The 18326-nt window shown below is 32.6% G+C and overlaps 1 protein-coding gene across 1 annotated transcript; it reads right to left on the bottom strand.

Moving 5' to 3' along the window:
* Positions 1 to 78: 78 nt before the first annotated feature.
* LOC134235030 (cell death abnormality protein 1-like) lies at positions 79 to 6505 on the bottom strand (the record flags this gene model as incomplete). Its single annotated transcript, XM_062717112.1, has 6 exons — positions 6496 to 6505; positions 3516 to 3737; positions 2500 to 2754; positions 2092 to 2226; positions 1496 to 1602; positions 79 to 207 (listed from the first exon to the last, which is right to left on the bottom strand). Coding segments are annotated over exons 1-6 (858 nt in total), but the record flags the coding sequence as incomplete, so codon positions are not given.
* Between the last annotated feature and the right edge of the window lie 11821 nt (positions 6506 to 18326).

Genomic DNA, 18326 nt, shown 5'->3' with positions numbered 1-18326 from the left:
CAGGCTATATTTTCCAATATATACAAGAAGTATAATGTTTAATTCATGGGGCTTTTTTGATAATTTTCATTTCCTGACCTTGGGTACATAGCGATCCCATCCAACCAGCATAGCATTGGGATAAACATTTTCCCGTAAACCTATCACACATATCACAGTGGCCACAGGACAGGGAACAATTATTTCCATGGAATCCCATTGGACATACTGTAATAACAAAATGTTAAATATCGACTTTGTGGATTAAAGTTTGTGTAATGTGTAATTAAGAGTCTTTTTATTCGAAGGCCATACCCTTATCATTATTCGGTAAATTAACAAAAATGTTAAATGTTACATTTATAAACCATTAAGCCATTGGTAAGATATCCTCTATTATAATTTCTCTTTGTTTACTCGTCAATGAGTCTAACACTAAAAGAAGCACGACGTCGATAAAGAGAAAAAGATGCATGTGCCTACATAAAAAATCTGCTCAAAGTGTCATTCATTTCTGTTTTTTTTTTTTTTTAAAAATCAGTCCATAAAAATTGCTGCTTAAAAATTTACCTCACCTAGTAGAAAACATTTTTTTTATTTGAGGCCTTAGTTTTTAAGGTCTCGTCCGAAGGACCAGCAAATTTTATTTTAAGGTCAGACGATGCGTTCCCCAAATATCTGTTTTGTACATCTCTCATAATTTATGAAAAAGAATATACAAAATCCTTATTACTTTCTGTCTCTAATGCGGATTTAAATTGTTGCTCAAAATTTGAAACACTGAAAATGCGATTTTAGCAAACTAAGTATTCTTTCTCAAAGGATTTTATAAGAAATGCCATCTTCTAATACCTCACAAAAGCCTGGTATGATACCTTGATTTTTTGTGAGTAAACATGTAATAGTAGTAATTCTTCTAGACAAAATCTTGGAAAAATTTATATGTTATTGAGTAACGCCTCGTCTGTCCTTAAAGAACCGACTGCTTGGCGAAGGAATAGCGGATACCTATATTTTATGTCAATCCCGGCCGGATTTCAAACCCACGACCTTCGGGAGCGAGCGTTATTCCTAGTAATCTACAGTTACGGCCTTAATTATAAACAAAACCAGTTCAAAAAAGAGATCCTCAATTGTGAACCACAAAGTACAGGGGCTAATTTCTACGGAGAATGTTTTTTTTTTGAGAACACACACAAAATAAGTCGTTTCAATTCCATAAAATGGAAGATTTTACAGTTTTAAACTTTTCAAGAGTACTTGAAGACAAAACACTATGACAATGCATTCAATGTTGTCGCAAGTGAAGTTTCACACAACAAGGTGTCACATCACATATTTATTGGAGAATCTGAAGAACTTACGTGTATTGAAAGTCTTTTTAAGCTTGCAAAATCGATAAAAAAGGAGACTGTTGGCAAGGAAGAACCATTATCCTTAAAAATAGCATTATTTTTTCAAGTCTTAGAATTTAAGTAAACTTACTTTTATTGCACTTTTCTCCAAAGACGCCTACATGACACCTGTTTGTGCAAAATCCATGAATGGGATGACAGGTCTCTCCATAGCTACAGTTTCCGCACGACTCAGAGCAACGTTTGCCATAGAAACCTCGTCCACACACTTCACAAGTAATTGAGGTAAACTTGATTAACATATCACACTTTTTTTCATTTTATTGAATTTATCTGAAAATAGCATTAATTGCTCAGTATATAGCGTTGAAAAACCACCAATGTGTTCTTAAAGGTAATATCTCTTTTGCGTTGGGTAAGTAATGCCAAAAAAATGTGGATGCAAAAAGATTATTAAAATGACGGTTTTTTTTTAACTTTTAAACAATATTTTTTTCTATCAAACGTCAGAAACTGATATCATGTGCAAATTTGAACACTTCGAATTTAAAGATTAACCTCAAGAGATGTCAAAAAAAAAATGACAATTTACTTTCTACTATACCATATGTTCCTAAAGCATATACAACCTTTCTATATACTGTATAAGTAATGAAAATTAATCCTGCAGGACCGGTATGAAATTTGTTTCCACAAATTTGCTGCTGTATAGGTGTTTTTCAAGCGTGAAATAAATGGAGATAATACAATTTAATACCTGATGCACATTGATTTCCTTGATACCCTGGTTTACATTCGAGGCATTGTCCTGTTTCTATGTGACAGTATCCACAATTGAGATAAGGACAGCGTATTGAACAAGCATCCCCATAGTACCCAGGTTCAGGACAACCTTTCATAAAAAAAATATTTTAAAAGGTAAAATTTACTACATTTATAATCCTTGATTACAAATCTTTCTGGCTTAATGTAACATTAAAGATTTAAAAAAAAAATTAGAAAATATTTGTACAAGTACATGTAACCACAGGATGAAACTGAACCTTTCAATCAATTAAATGGTTACTGCATGATAGACATTTCCAATGAACATCCAATCGCATTTCTGTTAATTGAATTATATAGTCTTATCCTGTGAATATAAGTGTCTCTTTGGGGAACTTACCGAACACTTTAACTTCACATAGCTCACTGAAAGCATATTGTGAATAATTAGATGGATAAGTCCTTTCATCAAGTCTCTCGTTGTAATATATAACATATTGCCCATGGACAGGACAGCTTATATTCGCAATCGATGGGATGGTATCTATTGTATAGTTTGTGTCATGGAAGCACAAATGACCTTCATTCTTGTTGGTTGTATTGGATATGTACAAAGAGAATCCCAAGAATCTACTAGTGAATGGATTGTTGGAATCTGAAATGTATGAACTTTTTTCACCACTTTTTTAATACAGATTATTTCCAATACCATAAAACATATGTAGAAGTTTTGAACTCATAAGAATCTTTTGAACAGTTTCTTTTCTTGTGTATCTCTCTTTGATCTCCACTGAATTTTCTAAATCCATGAAATTTTATAAGAAGTATTCGCTTTTATCCCCTAATCTCTTCAGATATTTTAATGCTTTAATGTTTTATCATCTTCAAAACACGTTTAATGTCATGAAAAGAAACAACCGCTAATGATTTTAATGAAACATGACTTGTAATATGATGGAATAAAACAAATTTAAGCAGCATGAGCAGAAACATAATTTCTCGAAATTTATTAAAATAGTAACAAAAAGTTATACGTTATAATAGGAATAATTACATGAACGTCCACAAACTACATGTAAAATAAACAACACTGGTTGCATTCATCCGATAGATTTTTTTAGTATACTGAAAAGTCGACGATTCTATTTCATTATTTTTTGAAAATAAAGTGTATATATATTGTATCTTGGGATATAAGGGAATTGATAGCGATTTGATTCATACTTCAAACCTTTGACAAGATAAGAGATGGAAGTTAACAGATGAAATGATACATGCTTTTTGTTTGTTATTTTTTAAATCTTAATATAATTGACAATGAAAGGAAGATAACATAAAATGTTCTTAACAGAACAAATACGGATGAATAAACGTATAAAAGTAATATGTACAGTGCACAAAGTAGTCAATACGAACCCCATCGAATATTCTCTGTTCTGTAGAATATCAAAATGTATCGAATGCTGAGAATGTTTTCAAGGTTAACTCTCCATTCTGCCTTTGTTTCTAAATTATTTGATATGCTACATTGATATCCAACAGAAGACAGGTTTTTGGCCAGTCCATCTACAGCCCTGTCAGATGTAAATTTCCCATACGTTGATGCTTGCCATGTAGGTTTCTTAAGTGCAATGTTTTCTATAATAAAATTAAAGAAACAATACAGAGAGTCAATTGAAAATCTCTTCGCTAGAATGCTAAGGAAACATATAAACCATTTCTCGGGAAATTTAGACTTTTAAAAGAAAATTGAATTTGATGAAAAAAACCAAAACTGCTGATAAACGTTAACTCTTATTTACTATTGAATAAAGATAAGAGTGTCTAACGTGAAGACGTGCACCACCACCACAGCATCAAGTGACTTCTATTACATGTAAAAACGAAAAGTTCCTTAAAAATAAAGCTAATAGAACAACAATGCACCGGAGTTTAATAATTTCTTTGAGTGAATAATATAGTCGAAAAACATCTATTTTGCCTTAAATGTGCTGCTAGAATCCCACAGTCCTGTCAGTAAAATAATTATTCCACACATTTGCACGAAACCTTACCCGACGTTTTGAATTTTATACATATGAACCAAGATTGTTCGTAAAACCATGCTTAGTTTGGGATTCTAACAGCATTTCCCAAGTATTTTAGAAGGTAAACTCTCCTTTTGTGCAAATCTTACGTTTTGAAATATCCAGCTAATTGTTATTGTAATTCTGTTACCGATACATTACAGTACCGACCGGACACAACTTAACAGAAAGCAAATCCGGAGGGGACCCCGGGCGCGCTCTCTGCGTCCGCATTGGGTTCGCTCGGGGTCCGCTAGGCTTACATGTACAGTGTACATGTATCGATCGTCGCATAAACAACAATGATCGATCCCCAATCCGAATACTGTATCGGAATATACAAGGGGCGGGGCTTACTGGCGACGAGAATGAGGACAGATGATACAAACAATTTTTTCCTTTGAAAAATATTTAATATCATGTCACAAGTTTAGAAAATGGATGGTACTTAGAATTGTTTCTCCGAAGAACTGGAAAATGAAATAGACTTGGAAAATACTAGTAACATTTCAATAAAAAAACAGATATAGACAAATCACATTCAGTAAAGGTTTACAGGTAAAAACAAATTTCAGAATATGTTATCTTAGTGATAAAAGTGTGTAATATAAACTTTAGAAAAATATACCAAGCCAGGTGAATTTTAAGAGGAAAATCAAAATGACAAAAAATTAGCAATATCACATAGGCTGATTTTTACCATTTAGCTTTTCCTACAATATATTTCTGACTTTAGATAAAACCTCAAGAAAACAAATTAAAATTATCCGCAGTGTAGTTAATTTTTAACATACATATCTTTTTCTTGAGAAAAGAGAAAAAATGTGTTTGTTAATTAAAAAAAGAATTTCAAGTTAAAGGGTTTACTATTACTCTTTTAGACTACTGTAATGAGTTGAATACTTAAACTTTTTGCAAACACTTAAATGTAATGCTTATGATTGAAATTCATTGTTTTCCATATTAGATATTACTATAAGTAAGTCCTTACATGACATTAACACGAGAAAAGTAATAACAACTACTCTTCACTAATAACAATATCATATTTTCGTTTTATTGCATTTTTATGCGTCTTCATTTAATTATGCACATTGAAATGGTTCCTTAAAATTGTTTCCGCACGAACATTTTCATAAACAACTTACATGCTTGATTGATTGCTTTCCAACCAATTGAGTTAGGAACGTATATCAGGAAGTCAAACCAGCACTCTTAACCCGGGTATGGGTATCTTGAAGACCTCCTTTTTGGGATTCGTTGTTTGACAGAACTAAAATTGTGTTTTATGGAATAGGAAATATTAAGTTTAAATCTTTCGCTTTAACAATGGAGTTTACAAGTTTTATTTTATATTGCACAATTTTTGCATTATTTAGGTTGTATTTTCTTTTAATTTGATTAAATTAATCTCGTCCTTTTCTTGTAGATATGCGAACATCTTGAATAAAGTTAATTCTTCATACAACCATTTGTATGTGTATTAAAAAGGGGCTCCACTAGGGGAAGATGCTAAACGAAGATTAAACGAAGATTAGAAACATTTATCATAAGGAACGACATATCAATGAGAAGTTTTGTTAATTTGTAACACCTGGTAATCATATAATAAAATAATATGACATACTTTGAAAAAAAAATCTGAAATTAGAACATGGACAATGGGGTCTAACATGAAATAATATCGAGAGGTGATTTTTTTTACGCAAGAACAGGTATGTTGAAGCGTCAAGTTAGATCTAATGATTCGCGCCGGTCAACAAGACGTGATACGTCTCCTCGGATCAAGTACATGTTTTAATGATAAATTCACTATATATCTCCTTAAATAAAGCAAAACAAAACTTTAGAGATCAATATTTTAAACCGAGGCATTAAACAAAACACACTGTCAAGGAAATCTTAAATGCGCAAGAATATAACGTCATGTTTCTGCGTGTTACGTCCTGAGTTTCAAAAAGTGGTGATATGGATTCAGAAAACCAAAGTGTGGTGATCCGGAAATCGGATAAAATTCAGTAAATTAACAGTAACAAAAACACGAAAATTGATGGGTATATGTATAATTTAAAAAAAGTATTCATTTATAAAATAAAAAAAAACATGAGAAAGAATTTAAGTTGACTGATGGTGAGAATATGCTGTCCGTAACTTAATATTCAGAAGATCACATGAGTGTGCCACATTGGTTCCTTAACTGGTACTACACGTATGTTTAATGTAACGGGGCTTGTCCAATCATGACTGTAAATTTTACATATTTGCATTAATAATTATTTTCATAATAATATAAGCTTGTAACTGTGTAAAAAAAAAAAAACAAAACTGACCTTTCCGCATGACGACAAAAAGAATAAGCATTGACAAACATCTGACATAAAACAACTTAACTCATTTTATTTTTTCTTTTTTCATTCCATATTTGCGTATTGTAAACCTCCCCCCATCCCAACCCCAACACCACCATGATTCATATGAATGTTTAGACTTAAAAAATCGAATACATGTAAATGTACTAACCATATCCATCTGAATATTTAATGATACCATTAATAAGCAAATAAAATAACGTCCATGGTAAGCTTGTCCGAATCATGGCTGTAAATTTTACATATTTGCATTAAAAATTATTTTCATAATAATATAAGGAGGAAACTATACACGAGAAGGAAATTGTAAAGAAAAAACTATTTAGATTTATGCATTTCGATAGACGAATAACAAAGACCTGTCATACTTTTTATTGGTACCAGCCGAATCAATGCTTGCACTGTATGAACAGATAAAATAGCAGCAAATGTAATGATACATGTCTAACAAGGATTATTGTTATTGTATTGGAAGTTTAATTGTGACATCATTGAAATTCAACAAGCCATAAAAATTAATTAACGATATCATCATGCGTAAATAACAACTTGAGTTTATTTATTTTATCAATTATTTATAAAATCTTGTAAAATTACAATACTTAATAGCAATACAGTCGAGTAATAGAAGAAAGTCTTTCGTCAAATATGACGTCATCAGCCTTGACATGACGCAGCACAGGTAACCCACAGGTCAAATTTTGTCCAGTGACGTCACTTCCGGTCAAAACGGAAGTAGTCAGAAAATGCGTATTTTTGCCGTTCTTTACAAGTTTTGAGGTAACATCTGTCACTGGGAGCACAAAGTTCAATTTCCCTCCGTCGTCGTTACTTCCGGTCAAACCGGAAGTTGCAAAAAATTACTAATTTTTGTATTCATTAACATAGATTTGGAGGATTTAAACCATTTTGGATGTATTTATTCATTTTTTAAAGAGTGAAAGTTACTTCCGGTCAAACAGGACGGAAGACCTACTCGTTGCTTTGCAACGAGCTTTGCTCTAGTTATTATCAATTTTCTTCCTGGGAAAATTTTGTCCACGAGTGATCTTGTAAACTGTACATCCGACTTAGGTTAAGCTTTTTTAGGATCAGAAGGCATGTTATGTAGAGTTGCGAAACGAAGGTCATTTTGTGCGCACGTGCTTGCAAGAGCGCGCACGTGCAACACGTGAAATAACCAATATAATGTATATTGCCGTAACTTTTCTATTTTGTGATGAAATGTTTTGAAACTCATGATGTAAGGATATGTAAGTAGTATAAACAAGATGACATGGTCAAAATAGCAAGATTTCATGCGCATGCACGTGCGCTTTGCACTGATTGGCTGAAACTAAAGTCTTAATATCTTTCTTGTTTTACATCATAATCATTTGAAATTTTGAACTTAGTCACACATTATCAAGATCTACAGCATGATATATAAGAATTTTTATGAAAGCACGTACATGCACGTGCTCTGGCAAGAGCGCGCACGTGCAACATGTGAAATTACCAATATAATGGATGAAACCTTAACTTTTCTATTTCTTGATGAAATTTTTTGAAACTCACAATGCATGGATATATTAGTAGTATTAACAAGATGACATGGTCAAAATAGCAAGATCTTAGGGGCATGCACGTGCGCTTCCACAGGATGGAAATCCACCATTCAGTCAGTAAATGGTCACTGAAAAGACCCTTTCCCGTGATCTTTCCGTGATCATTCAGTTATCATTCAGTTGACTGAATGGCACATACATTTCAGGGACCTTTCTGTGATCATTCAGTTGAATCTTTTTATTGAATAATCGGCTTATTTTTTTTTTACCTAAAAATCTTATTTCACTTTTTCCTGGTATAATAGCATTAATTAAATGTATCCAATTCCGAAAAAAAAGGAAAAAAATTAATACAAGAAAAAAAAATTGCTCCCATGCCCAGAATTTAACCCTGGTCTCCTGCTTAGGTGTCCGCGACCTTATCAATTACGCTACGACTTCTTTTTGAGAAATAAGGATTTGAAATCAAGAAATCGATGGAACAATCCGTTCACCTGTTGTATCGAGGAGCTGCGATGTGTATATATCTTGTATATCTTTTGTATATTCTATGTTTGTTGCGCGGATTTTTGGGACAGACTAATTAATTACCCATCTCCTATCGGGATGATGACAATTATCAGAGACGGGCACCTGTTCCTGTGTCAAAGATTTAAGATCGTTGTAAATTCTCTATCTAGAAACTTAGATGAATGATTTTATTTAAGCAATATCATTTAGAAAACTAAAATCTCCTATATATTTTTTTTTCTACAAGAGGCATGTATAAACGATTTATTTATTCTTGTAATTAAAAATTAATTTAAAATAATGTCTTTCAAAAACTAAGGCGTTTTTATTGCAGAGAAATCAGTTTAGGTTTCAGTTCGGTTTTCCAAACTTTTTTATTTATTTGAAAAACCTGTAACGAACTAGTTTCAAACCAAAACGAGTTTTTTTCCTTTATCGACTTTAAACTAAAACTAGTTTCCTGAAAACTTTAAACCACCCCCGGGTGCAGTTTTGACGGTTTTAATTCCTTTCAACATGGCGAATGCAGAATTTTTGGTGTTGCAATGCGACCAATGTGGGCAGCAATATGACAAAATCGACTAGTTTTCGGGGGCACATATACAGTGTACTGTGTAAAAAGTAATTGTTGATGTTTCACTTCAATTATTTGATGTTAAAAAATGTAACCATGTTGCATACATAAAGACAAATACTAAAGTAAATTAATAAAAGCAGAGATGATAAAAGAAAATCCATTCTTGTTAGTTGAGGTTATGATCATCATGCATATATCAAAGATGGAGCTAACATGGTAATTAGGTCTGTTCATTCTAAATCTGTCACGGAAATCATCCATTCTATACAAGGGTAGTATTGCCTCAGCATAATTAGTGACAAGAGCCTTTCTTTGTGACCTCTTTTTTATAAAAAAGGTGGAACTCAGCATGGGTATTACAATTACACTCTCATGTAAATGGAGATAAGTTGTAGAAATATCTTCTTCAGATTGTAAGAAAAAATCAAGAAGTCAGTTCTATTATCTATGGTATCCATCTTTGATGTTTCTGTGTGTGTTTTAACCGAAACTTTCCATTTAGTGCTAAACCATTAAACCATAAACCGGTTTCAAAATTAATAAAAACTATTTTCAAACCATTAACCTAAACTAAAACTAGTTTTTGATCAATAAATTCGCCCTAAATATCCTGCAGTTTTGACAATGGCATAATTAAGAAACGAAATTAATAAGTAAATCAGTAATTAGAATCAGAAATTAATCAGTAATACTTGGGATCTTCCAGAAATGGTTTAAATAATATAAATTCTGTCTCATCAATCAAAACTATATATTTCCATAAAAAATACACGTATAAGCACTATAGAATGTTAGGCATTTATTTAAATTTTGAATCGGTTATTGGATCATCATTTTTTATCACTTGAAGATTTTCTAAATGTTTTCTAAATGTAACTAGAAAATTAAAAATCATTTTGAATAAGTCTCACATATTTTATAAAATTATAATAATTACTTAGATATATTTTAAGGTAACCGAAATTGATCACGATAAGTAAAAAAAAAAACACAGTTAAGATTGAATAATAAACATTTATTCAAATTATTGCTTCCTTGTTAAGGAAAAATATCTGATTATAAAATAATACGCTAGTGAAAAAATTGCTAAATTGAGACTTAAATATCACTGAAAGGTGGCGGAAAGGTCACTGAAAGACGACAGAAAGGTCACTGAAAGTTGATGGAAAGGTCACTGAAAGTCGACGGAATGTTCACTGAAAGACGACAGAAAGGTCACTGAAAGTCGACGGAAAGGTCACTGAAAGTTGATGGAAAGGTCACTGAAAGTTGATGGAAAGGCCACTGAAAGTTGACGGAAATGTGTCCGCTGAATGGTGACAGAAAGGTATCTGAAATGTGACTGAAAGGCAACTGAAAGGTCACTGAAATGTATGTGCCATTCAGTGACTGAATGGCCACGGAAGAGTTACTGAAAGCTGCCTTTCAGTTTTAACTGAAAGGTCTTGTTTCTTCCTGTGTTCTCTCTGATTGGCTGAAACTAAAGTCTCAATAGCTTTCTTGTTTTCCGTCATAATCATTTGAAATGTTGAACATAGTCATACATTATGAAGATCTACAGCATGATATATAAGAATTTTATCATGAAAACACGTAAATTTACATGTGCTGCAATCTGATTGGCTGAAACTTTAAATGCCTATAACTTTCTTGTTTCTCAACAGAACAGGATTAAATTTAGAATATGAATAGGCATAATGGGTTCCTGCATGATACTACTATCAACATTGAATGCAAGGACGTGCTTGCATGTATTTGCGCCAACATAATGCGAAAAATGAACAATGTATTTGAAAAACGGTAACATTTATATTTTTATGACTTTTCATTGATTCTTGGAATCTAAAGATATTTTAATAGTTTAGACAACATGCCATGATCACCTTGCATGTGCAAGCACGTGCGTTTGCGTGCAATGCGTTAAATTAACAAAATTCTTTAATGAAATCCCGCGATAATGAGCATATTAAAAAATGTTTTAAAGGAAATTGGCACAAAAGGCGAGTTTGGAGCCTTTAGGGAACATCTGTAACGGTCCCCGTTACAATTAGAACTAGTTGCATGTATCATTGCTTTCTGGACAAATGAGTTAATGGTCTTAGTACAAATGAGATAGATTTTACCCATTCACTACATATGTATTGGACACACGTTAAAAAGCTTTATATATGTTAGTTTAGGATTATATTGACATGACATAGATTGACTGATGTTGGGTCATTGGATGGTATATTTTAATTATTAGTTGCCTGACTTAGTGTATTTATTGCGATGGAAGGCTAAGGTTTGTAGATTGCGTTTTTTTTTATTTCACATATGTATAAAAGAAAAGTTTAATTGTATCTGTCCTACATGTTACTGACCAACATTTATCTAAGGCAATGGTCTGAATAATGATGATCAAAACAGTTCTCCTTTCAATAGCCTTTAGGGTGACCAAACATCTCATAGGTCAAATGCTAAAGAAACATGTGTCAATTACAATGAGCTTGGCCACTGATGATTCAAAATTTAATGCCAATGAGTAATTGGTCTTGTTTAAAATAATACCTGATTAAACGTACCAACATTCAATAAAAAAGTAAATATAAACATAAAATCCTTTGGCTTATACAGACAAACCTCTTCAGTAAATTTGAACGACTAATTACTAGGTAAGTTTATTTGCTTAAAAATATCTTTATCAAATCGATCATAATTGAAGGATCTTAACATTTTATAGATATCCCTTGTGACAGTATTTATCGTACTTCCAACTTCAAACTATGGGAGATTTTTGAACAAATTTTTAAAGGGTTTGAAGATAATATGTCTCTTTTTGCTTTTCATTAGTCATGTTTTGAAAGAATGCTGGTATTGACATTGTAATTAGTAAGAACATGCATAGACTTATGTTGCCTCTGTATTATGATCTTCAGGGCGTGACATTCCCCCATCCCTAAATATAAGAATCATTTATTAATTGTGCACCATAAAATAACATGATCTCTCTGTCTCTTCTCCATTTAAATCCGTGGTGCTAAAAATCTAGTTTGCTAATGTGTTTACATTCCACAATCATGCGATTTAAATGTTTCCTCCTATTTGCGGGTACCTTAGTTTCGAAATTGGCCCCGTTCAAATTTACGGAATTTCAGGATTTTTACATGTTCTTCTCGATCACATTGTATGTAATTATAGAAATATGTATGACAAAAAATTAAAGAGATAAATATCTAAAGCATATGCTTCCTCATTAGTAATATGTTAATTTAGAGATACATTGTAATGTCAAACTTAGAATTGGTAGACGAAAAGGTTGCAGATGACGTACTTAAGTGCACACATTCTTTGCAATCCTCCCTCGAAAACTTTTGGCGTCAATATATATGTGAACCTTTCTTTAGACGTAAATTCTGCAAACAGACATGGTCATATAAACACGCCTAAAATGCGTGCAAATAACTTACATGTACCATCATCTTTGTACCAGTACTCCCAAGAAGATGACCTAGTCTGTCCTTCTCACACTTTTCAATTAAAAGCAGAATTCTACAGATGATAAAGGGAGCGCATTTCGCTATACACAACTCATACACATGTTGACCTTATCTGAAGACATTGCATGGCACATTCTTCTCGACTCTTCTTTTTGATAAATTTTAAATAGAATTCTTGTTCGCTGATTGGAACGGTGTCTTCTAAAGAAATTTTTCTTATGAATTGTCCCTCAAGGATACAAGGATTGGAGGGTTTTCGAAAGATGTTCAAGCAGTAGAATATAATGACACTATATTTAAAGTTCGAGTAATATTACCCCGGACGGCTATGTTCAGACCTAAAAAGCAAAAACTTATACAGTTAGACGGAGTAATTTTCCCCCAAACGGCTAGTACAGATCTAAAATGCAAAAACTTAAAGACGGAGTAATATTTCTGTACAGATCCAAAATCCAAAGCCTAAAAGAGGGAGTAATATTCCCCCGGACGGCTATGTAAAGATCTAAAATGCAAAACCTTAAAGATGGACAGATATAAAATCCAATACCTTAAAGACGGAGTAATATTCCCCCGGACGGTGATGTACAGATCTAAAATCCAATACCTTAAAGACGGAGTAATATTACCCCGGACGGTTATGTACAGATCTAAAATCCAAAATCTTAAAGACGGAGTAATATTCCCCCGGACAAGTTTGCACTTTTCTTACAAGATAATATATTTTTCTACGGAGTTATATTCCTCTGGAACGCCTTGCAACATTATAAGAAGATAAAAACTTATCGTATAAAATATCACGCAAAAAACCAAAAAATTATGTTCGTAGTTATTTTTTACGGGGAAAGACTTTAAAACGGAGTAACACTCCTCCGGCCACCTGTGTACATGAACAGACATAACATGCAAAAACTTAATGACGGAGTAATATTCCCCCTTTACAAGTACATGTATGCTGAGCTCTAACAAAATAAAAATAAAAATTATCTACACAATTATATCCCTCTAAACGGCTACATCGATGTACAGCTCTAAAAGTCTGAGTAAAAAATTTTCTTGGACGGCTATATTTACTCGTTTGTAACCCTTTTAACAATTCAAAAAAGTATATACGGAGTAATATTCCCCATAACGGCTTTACACCGCTCTAACAAGAGACAAAAATCTACGGAGTAATATTCCTGTGGACGGCTTTTCACCGTCTTCAATAAAAAGACAAATTAAAACTTGTTTGCGGAGTAATACTCCCCTGGACGGCTACGCACCACTCTCTAACAAAATAAAAATTCATCTAAGGAGTGATATTCGTCTGGACGGCTATATCCATCGCTCCAAAAACTAACTACCGAGGAATATTCCTCTGAATGGTTTTACACCGGCTCATCAAGACCAATTTAACTTCGGTGTAATATTTCTTAGAACTGATTAGAACAACAAGTAACCATTCCATCCTTACGTCGCGGATTCGATTCCTACTGTGTGACATGGAAATCGGTCCTTCGGATGAGACCATACAAACCGAGGTCCCATGTCGCAGTAGCTGCTGGCACGAAAAAGACCACTCACAGCCCAATGACCCTGAGTGCCGAGTATAGGACAAAATTTGTGCCTTTCCACCGCAAGTGATGGCGTCTCCATATGCGTAAAAAATTCTCGATAGAGAAGTTAAACAGCAAACACCCCCCCCCCCTTAAAAAATAAAAATAAAAACGAATCCTTATCTATAAAAAAAATTCGAAACATATTACTGTAGAAAATAAGGAATGATGTGATCCTGGGACAACACATTTCACTGATTATATCTTGAAATAGCAGCAGGAATTGTTTAGTGTGGATAAGATCTTTTCTTCCCCCCCCCCTCCCTATTCCTTCTCATATTGCACATATATTAGGAAGGCTTATCATTACTTACAATAAAATTTGACTTTTTTGGTGCTCATTAAATTTGTTTTCAGTACAAAACTTATTAAACTTTATCCTAGCATCTGAACCTTGGGTCTTGAAATTAACATTTTTTACAGGTCTCTTGTCGTACTGTACTCCGTGTGTCTGCTAGATAAACAGATTTTGATGTCTAGGAAAAAATAACAAAATAATTTCTAAAGGGAAAAAACATCTTAATTCTAGTGTACTCTAGTTTTGCTGTTATTGTATTCAAACTTTTGAGAGAATCAGCCTACTTTATTATAAATAAAATTATAGACTCTGTCCATAAGATCTATAGTCTTAGCATTTTTTGGTCCAGAAATTTGCGGGATTTCTTTTGTAAAAGCTTTCTATCCTTACCATATATGAAGATAAAAACATATTTTTTTGTGCGATTCTTTCAAGAAGAACATGAATTAAGATTGCATTAAAATTTTAAATTGCTCTCATAATTTGCCATTGATATACAGATAAATGCTGCTGAGAGTAGGGTTTAAGAATATTACAATAAATGTTTACGACGACTGACTAAAAGTATTGTAAAACGCCACCCGAGTATCTAAACTGATTGTAAAAAAGTGAACTTCTTCAGTTAGCAGAATTGTTAAGAATATGGTAACTTACAATAAAGAATATACTCACATGCGTGTGATTTATGAAGCATCCTGTCTTCACATTTCATTCAAAATACTTTTATACAATATTTCCTATATGCTGAATTAGGCAAATGTCAGAATTTGTCATCTATATTTTGTAGGTTTTTAAAAATAATCCCTCTTCCGGTTGCAGCCAACAGTGGAATAAACACATGATAACCGAAATTACCGATGAGGTTCATTAGAAAGATAAATGATCTCCCCAAACCCCGACATGGCAGTGCTGTTGAGCATTTAGACAGATATATTCCAAGAGAATAGATAAAGATATTGCCGGCTCATTGGCCTACAACATCTTTGATATTGTTTACATGTATTATGTAAAAAAAAATAATAAAGAGAATTTTACTATAAACTATAATTCAAATAACAAACTTTTTTTTTTTTGGAGAAAAATTATGAATTAAGTACAACAATTATTTGTAGATACAGATGACTTTTTGTTTGCTTGTTAAATTAAGATTCATTTAGTTAAACTTGTAAAATAATATTAGTGCCAACATAGCAGAATTTCAAAGGAAATGCAGGCGCGGATCCAGATATTTTTATATGAAAGGGGGGGGGGTCAAACGTGCAAAACCTATTTCGAGGAGGGGGTACTCGATTACTTCATACCTTTTTTTTACCAACAAAAGATAGATCCTTGTTTTCAAGGAGGGGTCCCCGTTTTATGGGGGAGATTAAATGCCATTCATATTTTACTTGGTTAACTTATTTAAGTATATACATTGAAAAAGCCTGCAAATTCCGGGGGATCCGAACATGAACCGTTATCATTATATAATTAGATACATGTATATTGATATATATAGTTATATTGGTAAACCCCTTTTTTACGATACTTCTAAGGATATAACATGTTTACGTACATAAAATGGATATGCATGAAATATTAGTAACAAAGTGGTAAAAATTTCGATATTAATTAAGACAACCCAGGTACCGTAAATACACGTACTTATAAAAATCAAATAATAAAACTCAGACTAGAATACGAAATGTTGAGGCTTTTCTGTAATTTACTATAATACATTTTATTTACACTGGATGACACGCATATTCAAAATTTTAATCAAATTTTAAATTTGACCTCCATGAATTGTTGATTTTTTATTTAGAAGTATAACCAGCTTTATTGTTACAATGTACATTATATAATTTGCTAACCCCTATCTAATGTGATGCAGAGGTCATTTTCACGCAGGAGTGTCAGGATCGGGCACATCTTGTAAAGTAGGGTAATTGGTAGTCTGGCCTTAATTACAAAGTAAAGAGCTGCAGCCTGTTCAGAATTTAACATTGCTTGCAATAAATTACCGAAATTCTATCAGTTAATTCAATTTAATCAAACGCTTTTGTCTGTTCGTGTGAAGTAAGAACACAGTGACCTTGCTAGGACCTTGTGAGAGTAACTTGAAGCGGAGTAAAAAAAAATGAATGACATAAGCGTCGGAAGCAATGGAAAGTGTATGGGAGCTCAATAACAAAAATGTTTTGGAGGTTAAGTCAAATTTGCAATGTTCATATCATGTGTATATTTGGGAAAAAGGGGTAAAGACACACGCACATCCCCGCAACCCTCCTTCCCTGTTTCGACGCCTATGGATAAATAAGATTTTTTTGCTTTGAAAATGAAAACATTTTGATGCTGCTTATCAATTAATTTCAAAAATTCTTTAAGTTTTCGTGTGATAGAATAACTTACAGAAATATGATGCAAAAAATGAATTTAAAAACGTTGAATCAAAGAAAAATACGGGGCGCACCTTAAAACATTTGCATGTGTTCGTATACAGCTGCATGTGTTTTATAGACAAAAGTAAGAGATTCCAGAGGGGAGGGGAGTAGTTTTAAAATTAAATTACCAAACAATTATTCGAAAAATTATGATAAACTAGAAGAAGTTCAAATTGAACGAAGGACAAAAAATATGCTGCATGAAGGGCTATTTAATCTACACCTTGCGATTTTAGTACGGTTGAGAAATTCTAATTTGATGTTCTTTTTTTCCCACCATGTTCCACGCATATTAATTTCCTCCGTAATAATGTGCTTGTAGATAATGAGGTACGTAAAGTACCAACACAAATTTATCGTTTATAGAATTTTTTTAATCCCATTCTACTCATTAACTAAAACGTAAAAACACACATTGAAAATGTGTATAATTTAGATTTATACGCAGTGAAACACTCCTTTCTACAAAAGGGGGGAAATAATCTATTTCTAAAATTTCCGATCTTTTTAAAAGTATGTGTTAAAAGTAGAACCTCCAAGATCTCTTTTTCATCATGCTGAAATGATACATGATGTGTTTTAGCAAATGAAGTTTTAGAAGCGGGGATATGGTCGTATTTTAAAACTTTCATATATACAAAAGAATGATTTTACCTTTGCGACACTTTCTAGCTATTTAAATATTTTATAGTGTCATTAAAAATGATTTACCCACCTAAAGCTTAGTTGTATAAGTTAATTCAATATTGAAAAGAAAATCGACGTAATGATCTCTTATTTACGTTTTAAAACTTTGATAAAGCAACAGATGTACCTTTTGTGCCACCTTTTTGTACACGATACTGTAAATCGCGCAAAGGTTAGAGCCAAAGAATCCATTATAATCAATTCAATTGTAATTTAAAGCATTTTACAAATGAAACAAATTATAAAATCACAAAATTTGCAAACCCATCTACGGAAAAGATGTACCAATAATTTTTAAATTCAAATAAGATCTATATACTTGTTTACAATGAGACACCTTGTAATGATACTTTAAAAATTGTTTCCCATGTGAAATCATACAGAAACAAGATTTCTCTATTGAACACTGATGCCCCCTTCGCCAGCTTTTGGCGAAGTTTGAAGTTACTCAATTGCAAGTCATTCTAGAAGGTTACGGGAAGAAACATTTCCTATCCAAGGAAAGGGAGTGTTCTCAATGAATATATCTGTGAGATAAGAAAACACAAACAATTATCATTAAAAAGTCATGGCCAAGGTTGAAGATTTTTAAAGGTAGGCCAAAATTAAGGTCAAATTCAAATGGTCAAATTAAAGGTACAATGTACATTTACCTAGGGAAAGAGTTTGTCAAAAG

Source organism: Saccostrea cucullata, unplaced genomic scaffold (genome assembly GCF_032062105.1).
Source record: "Saccostrea cucullata isolate Sc308-1 unplaced genomic scaffold, CSIRO_AGI_Scuc_v1 ctg3479, whole genome shotgun sequence".
Taxonomy (NCBI): domain Eukaryota; kingdom Metazoa; phylum Mollusca; class Bivalvia; order Ostreida; family Ostreidae; genus Saccostrea; species Saccostrea cuccullata.
Note: the sequence above shows the minus strand (reverse complement) of the source record. Positions and strands in the feature narration are given on the sequence as shown.